The sequence below is a fragment of the Artemia franciscana genome, chromosome 5, assembly GCF_032884065.1.
Source record: "Artemia franciscana chromosome 5, ASM3288406v1, whole genome shotgun sequence".
Classification (NCBI taxonomy): domain Eukaryota; kingdom Metazoa; phylum Arthropoda; class Branchiopoda; order Anostraca; family Artemiidae; genus Artemia; species Artemia franciscana.
Window position 1 is genome coordinate 60,084,671 of NC_088867.1, and position 9,585 is coordinate 60,094,255.

General features: G+C 34.3%; 1 protein-coding gene across 2 annotated transcripts in view; it reads right to left on the reverse strand.

The window, feature by feature from the left end:
• The window catches only part of LOC136027666 (atypical protein kinase C-like), a 94,887-nt gene that overhangs the window by 42,697 nt on the left and 42,605 nt on the right, over positions 1–9,585 (reverse strand). The window contains exon 1 of one of the 2 annotated variants that reach the window (XM_065705112.1): positions 4,027–4,177. The exons of the other annotated variant lie outside the window; for it this stretch is intronic. Coding sequence (XP_065561184.1) covers positions 4,027–4,173 — 147 coding nt within the window. The 5' untranslated portion in view covers positions 4,174–4,177. Of the gene's footprint in view, positions 1–4,026; positions 4,178–9,585 lie in introns of those variants that run through there. 2 annotated transcript variants of the gene reach the window in all.

Genomic DNA, 9,585 nt, shown 5'->3' on the forward strand with positions numbered 1-9,585 from the left:
ATTTAGTTTAAGATTGGAAGTTGTAGTGACATTTTTAAGAGTCGAAAGTGATGAGAGCAACCACTCCCCACGCCCATCATATACCCAAAACAAACATCCAAACAAAGTTTTGAGACATCTATTTTTTCAGCATTATTGAAAGGTTCAGTAATTTTACGTTTGGGGATGTCCCCCCCCCCGAGACCTCAGGGCAAGGGCTTTAAGGTAGGCAATTTTATCATTGTTTACATTTAGTATATATTATTGACAAAAGGTATGCATGTTTGACTACTACTTTCCCTAAATACGAAAGGCATTAAGGTGAGTCTTTTAAAGAATGCTAAGGGAAGTGTTGAAATAAATCAAAGCATGTTATGTGTATGTGGGTTATCAAAAGGGCGTAACTCAGGAATGACTGAGTATATTAATTTAGAACTTTCAGGAAATGATAAGGGAGATGATCATTTGACCAAAAAGGCAATATGTGCACTCTACTACTATCACTACTATCACTAAAACTACTAATTCTGTAGCAGGTACTACTGAGGTTAAGGATATTGAAATAAATATCTGAAGAAATATTGAGGGGAAAGTTAAACTAAAATAAAGCATATTATGCGCATACAGATTGCTGATACGGGTGTATCGGCAATATTTTGGATCGGCATATCGTATCAAAAGGAAAATTCAGGGGTATCATGAGTGGGATATCCAGTTGACCAAAAAGCCAAGTTGTACATGCTACAGCCGCTATTAATACTGCTGATGCTACTTTTACTACCACTACTAATACAACACTAGCACAGAAACTGCTTCTCCTATTACCACCAAAACTACAATGTGACACTAGTATTATTAAGACTAAGTCTATGAAGGAAAAATTTGAGAGAATATTGATGGCAAATTCGAATTAACAAAAGACGCTATGTACATTTAGATTGTCAACAGAGCGTATCTTAACAGTTGATTTGTGTATTGAGTTGGAACATCCCGTGTTGAAGCGAATGTTAAAAAAAAGTGATATGTGCATACAGCTACTACAGCTACTACAAATATTACTACTACACAAGTTATGGGTATTAAGATGAAGCTGGAATAATTAGCCAGATGTTGAACTAAATCAGAACGAACTCTGGTCATGGTGATTGTCAAAAGGTTAACATAGCAATACCACAATAACAGATTACATTATTAAGTTAGACCTTTCAGGGTAAGTTGTGGCGGATTTTGAACTAGACAGAAGACACTGTGTGTATACTTTTAATGCTACTTCTACGGTTACTGTAAATAATGTCACTATGGGAGATAAGCTGAAACTTTTAGGGAACATTTAGGGGGAGTTTCAACTAAACAAAAAAACTATATGCCTGCAGGTATTAAAAGGGGATGTAAACAATATTATAGGCAGCACTGCTCTGTTATAACTAGCAATATCATTGGTATCTTAAAGCAGCTAATTTGATTGGAAATTAAAAGTTCTGGGGCCCTTTTTAAGATTGGAGCATGGAACATGCTATATGCATGCAGGTATTAAAAGGGTATGTAAACAATGTCATAGGCAGCACTGCTCTGTCATAACTAGTAATATCATAGGTATCTCAAAGGAGCTAATTTGGTTGGAAATTAACAGTTGTAGGGCCCTTTTTAATAGTCAAAAGGGATTACAGGGTAATCATCTTTCCAATTCTTTTTCCCATAAACAGACTATGTCAGTATAAAACGAACAGAAATTAACTAAAAATAAGAATGTAAAGAACTTCATTAAGCCAAAAATGGGCAAAATATAATCAAAGAATCTACCAATCGTAACACTACCATAAATCAGCATCAATAAATAAATGATACCCAAAACGAATAGAAATCACAATAAATGACTACGTCACACTCAAAACGAGCAGAAATTAACCTGATTAGGGCTCAAAACCCCATGCATTCTCAAGGCCAGGTCATAACTTCCGCTTTACTGAAAAAATTTAATGTTTTCACTTTTATAACTTAAATAAATTAAAGACTATTAAGATTTTCAGGAATAAATACGAGAATATGTATATTAGACTGACAATGCAAATTCATTTGTAGTTCAAGGCCATATAAAGGCATTTATATGGATTTTTTTTCATATAATTTTTTGCATTATAGGCATTCATTTATTTATGAATTTTTGGCATTACAGACATTTGGGTTGCGACTGTTGAAACACAAATGCCGTTGAATTAGAATAACAAGCCTTTTGAAGCACTAAAAGATATTGGCGTAACGAGCGAGGGATTCCAGTTTTGAGAAGGCAGTTCTGTGTTGTTTTTTGTTTTTTTGTTTTTTTAAGGACCTTGTCTTAAGAAGTACAGTAAAGGCAATGTGAGAACACGGAACCATTGGGGTAGTAAGATTCCCCTGGGCTTAGATGATTTAAGCATTCTAGACAAAAATATTATGAAAATAAATGAATTTTTGGAGGTTCGAGAGGTCAGAATGCAAGAAAATCTTTGAAAATTAATCTTACGAAGAAAAAGTCACTAAGACTAGGAATAAGTGAACGTGAGGAGGTGATACTGGGTAACGAGAAGATCGATTAAGTGGACAGCTTCATTTACATATGAAGTATACACTATTAAGACACTATTAAGTTGTGACTGTGGATGCAGTGAAGATGTTAAAAGTAGAATAACCAAGGCCCATGGTGTTTCCTCAGAGTTGAAAAAAGTTTGGAAGAATAGGAAGACAAGTCTGCAAATCAAGATTAGAAAATTGGAAGCTAAAGCGATGACAGAGGCCAAGTATAGTTCTGAAGCGTAGGAATCATTTATTTTTTAATAGTAGTTTCTGATCGTTTATAGTTTGGATTATTATATGAATTCGTTTCAGCTAGGCCAAGCATACTTCTGAAGCGCAGGTTTAAGTTATTCTTTAATAGTAATTTCTGATCGTTTTGAGTTTGAATTATTATATGAAATTATTTCCGCTAATTTTAAGTTTAATATGGTTCTTTCAAAAACTTTTTTTGAAAGTTTTATTTTTTAATTAATCAGCAAGAAATAAGAGGCCTATATGGCTGAAAGCCCACATTATATCTTGGTTAGGCCTGAGTATGAAAAGAAAAACGACCAGAAATTAAATTAGAAACAAGTTTTTGAACTGAAAGTAAGGAGCAACATTAAAACTTAAAACGTAGAGAAATTACTCTGTGAATGAGTGGGTTGCCTATGCCTCACCCCCTCGCTCTTCACTCCAAAGTTTGACTTTCTGTTAAAATTCTTTAAGAACGACTGCTGCAACACAAATGCCGATGAATTGGAAGAAGAAGCCTTTTTCAAGCACTAAATAACTTTAGCGTAGCGAGCGAGGGATTGAGGAAGACACAGCACCCCTTACATACGGAATAATCGATTTGCGCTTTGAGTTTAAATGTTGCTCTTTATTCTCAGTAATTTTCATCGGCCGACTTTGGGGGGAAAAGGGTGTGAGAGGGGGGCTAGCTGCCTTCCATCTTTAGAACTCTTATTTCCGTTTCATTTCCGTTCGAATAGTCCCTCTTCCAATATTCCAAGACTATTGGTTCGATACGATCACCTCTGGAAAAAAAAGCAAAGAAAAAAAAAACTCTTCTGGCCAAAAATACAAAATTCCACATTTTTGCAGATTGGAGCTTTAAAACTACAAAGGAGGGTTCTCTGATGCACTGAATATAATGGTATGAACTTCGTTAAGATTCCTTGACTTTTAGGAGCTGTTTCCCCCTTTCTATGAAAATCAGGAGCATTTTCTCAGGCTCTTAGCCTTTGATGGGTAACATAGCCTTTGGTGGAATCAGCATAATAAGCCAATTCTTTTGATGTATTTATTGATGTCAAAATTCTGTTTCTTGGAGTTTCGTTAACTAATGATTAACGCCGCTCCTTACAGTCCCTTAACATGAGCTGTTTGATCACTAAAGTACAAACATGCACTTGAGTGACGGCACACCCTAACATCATTATCCAACACCAATACAAAACCACAAAAATCAACAAACAAAATATAAACTAAATAAATGTTATAGATTATCCTTACCGTAAATACAGAGCCGATATAGCATATTCCTAACAATGAAATGCATATCATTCTTGACCTGCTAAACAAAATACAACATTTTGCAACATCCAGAGGAATTTCTAACGATGAATCATTAGAAACGAGTTTTTCCAGCCCTCCCAGCATTATAATCTTCTTAGCATGCACATTCAATTTTGTGCGCAATTGTACAATAAGCGCATCGAAACACTTCCCAGTGCATCATCAAAAGGCGTTCAAGGAGCCGGAGCGTCAGCCGGACCTGGTTTCCAGTCCTGACAAGGTTGAGATAAATAATAATGAGAACTATTCTACTTTCGCCGTGTTGAAAAAAAAATTTATTTACTTTATTGGTATTATTTAATAAGCTATCGGAGACTAAAATATATTTTACAGATAATTTGAAAAGAAGATGAATTTCAGGAAGATGTTAAAAAACCACTTTATTTCCAAACGCCCTAAAAAGTAAAAAAAAATCCGGCCACCCAGAAAATGTTTGTTTTTAGAAATTAAAAATGACAGTAAGGACAGTCATAACATAAGAAAGGCGCTATTTTTTTAGCAATGTCAATACAAATGAAAGTGAACGGTCGAAGTAGGACTGGGTTTAGGCAGTAAAACTAAAGAACTTTTGTAGTACAGCTTTGCAGTTTCAAATTTTTTTTTATCAATTAATAACTTTTAATGATCTTCAAAAGCTGGCCTTCAAACCTCAGATTTACTGATCTTCCGTCTTGTACAGTACTGTAAATCTTACAAATATTTTCAATCTAAGACTGATATGTATTTCTCGATCTCATAATGAAAAGTCTATCTGAACTTAATATACACAAATATGATTGTATTTTATATTCTTAAGGAATGTATCTGTTTTGGTGACCCAGGAAACTGATATTTTTATGCATCGGTGTAAACAATCTAATATATACGGAAAATATGAATTAATAGCCAAAATAGCCAAATATAATTATAATTATATTTATTATAATTATATATATCAAATATAAATATAAAATTAGAAATATAAATGAATAGCTAAAATAGCCAAGGGGTCGGTACATAATATGTACCGAGCCCTTGGCTCTTCTGTTTTTTTTTATTTTTCGGGAGGGGGTGGGATAACTATGGCACAGAGCTTCTCTGAATAATTTGACTGCAGTTCCAGACGTCAATGTATAACATGGGTTCAAGGGGGACCAATCAAACAGTTCGGGGTAACGAACTGTAGTAAGGAGCGACCTGGCTCAATAGTAACCGAAATTCTAAAAAAAAACGGAATTTTATAACACTAGTTACATCAAAAGAATTGAATTTTAATGCTGATTTTAAATATATCAGTTTCATTAAGTTTAGACTTACCCATCAAAAGTTACGAGCCAAAGTAAATTTGCCTTATTTTAGAAAATAGGGGGAAACACCCCTTAAAACTCATAGAATCTTATCGAACATCACACCATCATATTCAGCGTATCAGAGAACCATACAGTACAAGTTTCAAGCTGCTATCTACAAAAATGTGGAATTTTGAATTTTTTGCCAGAAGACAGATCACGGATGTGTGTTAATTTGTTTGTTGTTTGTTTTTTCCCCAGGGGTGATCGTATCGACCCAGTGGTCCTAGAATGTCATGAGAGGGCTCATTCTAACGAAAATTAAAAGTTCCAGTGCCCTTTTTAAGTGACCAAAAAACTGGAGGACACCTAGGCCTCCTCCCGCGCTCATTTTTCCCCAAAGTCACCGGATCAAAATTCTGAGACAGCCATTTTATTCAGCATAGTCAGATAGTCAGCATAGTCAGATAGTTCAGCATAGAAAACTTTCCATGGGGCAAGAAAATTTCCGTGATGGGGGCGCAGAATTATTTAGCATTTTTTTTAAAAGAACAATGAAAAAATGAATATGATTTTTTTTTTCAACTAAAAGTAAGGAGCAGCATTAAAACTTAAAACGAGCAGAAATTATTACGCATATGAGAGGTTCCCCTCCTCCTAATACCCCGCTCTTTACGCTAAACTAACTTATTAATTTCAACTATTTATTCTACGGCCTTTGTGATTCAGGGGTCATTCTTAGTGAACTGGGACTAAATTTAAGCTTTAGTGTAAAGAGCGAGGTATTGACGAGGGGGTGAGCCCCCTCATATACGTAATAAAACATACGAATATAGAAGTTTGTTACGTATATTTCTGCTAATAAACAACCAAGAGAGATAAAAATCTACAAAAATAAAACTTCAAACGAAACGACGGCCAGTAGAATTGAAAGACTAAAACAACGCGGATATTTCGCCTGTATCTAAACAAGGCGTCTTCAGCACAAGATAGAAAATTAAAAGAAAACTAATCTAAAAACAAATAAAAACCACCGCCAATAATAACAAATACAATTGTCGCTACTTATCCACGTAGGGAAAAGCAGCTATTTGAGTTACTTCAATGAGAATCAAAGAGCAACTGAGAAAAAATTATGAAAATTGAAACTTAGTTAATTATTCTGTTGCGAAATAATCCTCTTTAAGCTAAAGTTGAAGCAACTCTTTTTTGTCTAGTGGGTAATCTTGTCCCCTGGTGATTGTGTAAAATTTCAATTCCCCATCGACTATTGGTTCATTTTTCAAAAGAATGTCATAAATTGGGTCAATATTTAAATTCCCTGTGTCTCTATTTATTGAAATATTAGCAAATATATGTTTTTTAATTTCTATAGCCTCCCTCGCCCACTGAGAAAAACCTCTGTCATTAGAAATAGCTGTAGCCTCATCTAATTGTATAAAATGTTCGGGATAAAAGAATGTATGTTCAGCTAGAGTCGAAACAAAAGTTTCGGGAGGCTTTCTTAGTTGTAGGGTTTTTTCTATTGAGTTGCGATGCTTAATAAATCTTTCAGTAAATTATTGGTGAGTTCTACCAATATAAAACTTTCCACAGGAACAAGGAATTTTATACACCACACTAACTAAATCTCCCTGGGTTAAATCCTTCCCAGAATTAAGAAAACTACCTAATGGTCTCACTGATTGGAAACAAGTATCAATGTTATGTTTACCTAAAATTCTTTTAAGCATCTCCCCCAAAGTAGGTACATAAGGTAAAGAAATGAAACTTTTCGCTAAGTTTAATTCTGTGCACTGTGAAACCCCAATAACCCTATTGTTGTGTTTAACGCGTCTATTTTTTATTATTTCATCAACGAATTAAATCGGGTAGCTATTACAAAATAAAACATCCCTCAAATACAACAATTTACAATCTAAAACTCCCGGGAACAAATTCTGAAAGCTCTATCCACCAGTGCAATCACAACCCCTCGTTTCACTGAAATAGGGTGGCAAGAGTGAAAGTTCAAATACCTATCACTGTGAGTAAGCTTTCTATAAACTGAAAAAAGTAAATGGAACTCACTTTTAATCAATAAGATATCAAGAAAAGGTAGTTTATCACTTTCTTCAAACTCTACTGTAAATTTTACGTTTTTGTCAAAACTATTTAAATGTTTATGGGAAAGGTCTAAAGACTCTAAACCGTGTTTCCTAATGCAGACCACATCATCCATGAATCTGCCCCAGAAACAAGGAGAGAGCCTAAAACTGTGTGTGGCGGAGGTTTCAATAGATTCCATGAAGAGATTTGCCAACAAAGGGGAGAGAGAGGCCCCCATAGCCAAACAAAACACCTGTTTATAAAATTCACCTCTAAAACCAAAATAAAGAGAATGTTCATTTGCAAGAATAACCAACTTCATAATGACTTCAATCTCCAAACTCGCCATGGTCACATCTTGTATCAAATCAAAGTACTTTGGTAATTTAATCCTTAATATATCCTCGCACTTTTTCACGTTACAATTTGAATACATGGACAAAACATCAAAATTTCAGAGAATTGAATTCTCCTCCAGTGTGAAATTTTTTAACTTATTAGTAAGATCAGTGGAATTTTTTATATATGATTTTTGTGTTCCTAAGAGTGGACGAAATGCCACCGACAACCACTTTCCTAATTTTGCCGTTGGTGATGAAAAAGTTGATACAATGGGACGGAGGGGGACTCCTGTCTTATGAATTTTGGGTAGACCATAGATCTTTGGTGCGGAACAACCTCTTGGATAAAATTTATTATAAAATTGTGGGGTAATGTGTAAATTATTTTCCAGGGACTCCAATTCCTTTCTAATCGACTTTACATATTTATCCGTAGGATCGAAATCCGATTTCTTGTAAAAAATGGTATCCGAAATGATTGTATTCATTTTACGATCATAATCATCATGTGTCCATAATTACAACAGTATTGCCTTTATCTGCCCAAGTGATAGTAAGGGTCTTATCCTTTTTCAAATCAGAAAGTATTTTAATGTCATTTTTTGTTATATCATTATCAATTTTTTTCATGTTAAAAGTCTTAAGTTTCCTTACGATTTCAGCTCTAAGTTCTTGAGGAGCTTCGACTTTATCAATAGAAGCCATAATTCCTGACTCTACCTTGGAAATTATTTTTGAATAAGAAATTGGGGTTGGAAAACAGAATTTAAAACCCTTCAAAAAACTGCCTCTTGTTGACTACTAAGAGTTTTAGACGACAAATTCTTAGTGGCAGGACCCAGACAAAAACGAGGATAAAAAGTATCCGAATTCTGTAACTTTTCAAACGAAAGTCTATTGAACTTGTCAACCAAACGAACCTTTGACAAATGGAAATCATGGTGAAAAGATCTAACGGCCATTTCCTTAATCCTCAGAAAAATGTCAGAAAAGGTTATTCCTAAAAAAAATTTCGACAAAATTTAAGTCTTTGGACAACTTAAAACGTCTTGGTTTTTGCTCCGAAGTCATGCGATTTAAAGCCATGAGGCTTAATTTGTTTTTTTAATTTTGATTCATTTTCAGTACCAAAATGGGTATTGATTCTAAAAGATTTAGGAATCACTGATACCTTCTTGCAATTTTTTAAGAAAAATTGCTGATTTAACAAATTTGCGTGTTATTTAACCAAAGAAAAATAATAATTGACAGAAGCGGCTAATTGCTGCCCGTAATAATGCTAATAAAAACGTTCGTAAAAATTAGAAGCTCTAGTTGCCTTTTTAAATAACCAAAAAATTGGAGGGTAACTAGCCCTACTCCTCCGCTTTTTTTTCTCAAAATCGTCCTATCAAAACTATGAGAAAGCCGTTTAGCCAAAAAAAAAAAAAGCAAATTTCGTTTAAGTTATTCATGTGCGGAGAGCCAAAATGAAAACATGCATTAACTCAAAAACGTTCAAAAATTAAATAAAAAAAAACAAGTTTTTTTACTGAAAGTAACGAGCGATATTAAAACTTTAAACAAACAGAAATCACTCCGTACATGAAAGGGGCTGTTCCACCTTCAACACCCCTCTCTTTACGCTAAAGTTTTTTACTGTTTTAAAAAGTAGAGTTGAGACAAAGGGTCAAACATTAGCGTAAAGAGCGGGGCATTGAGGAGGGAACAGACCTTTTATACACAGATTAATTTTTTTCTGAATTCTTTTCATAGGGGAGAGTGCAGCTGTGACAAAATTGCAAAAAAAAAGAAGATGA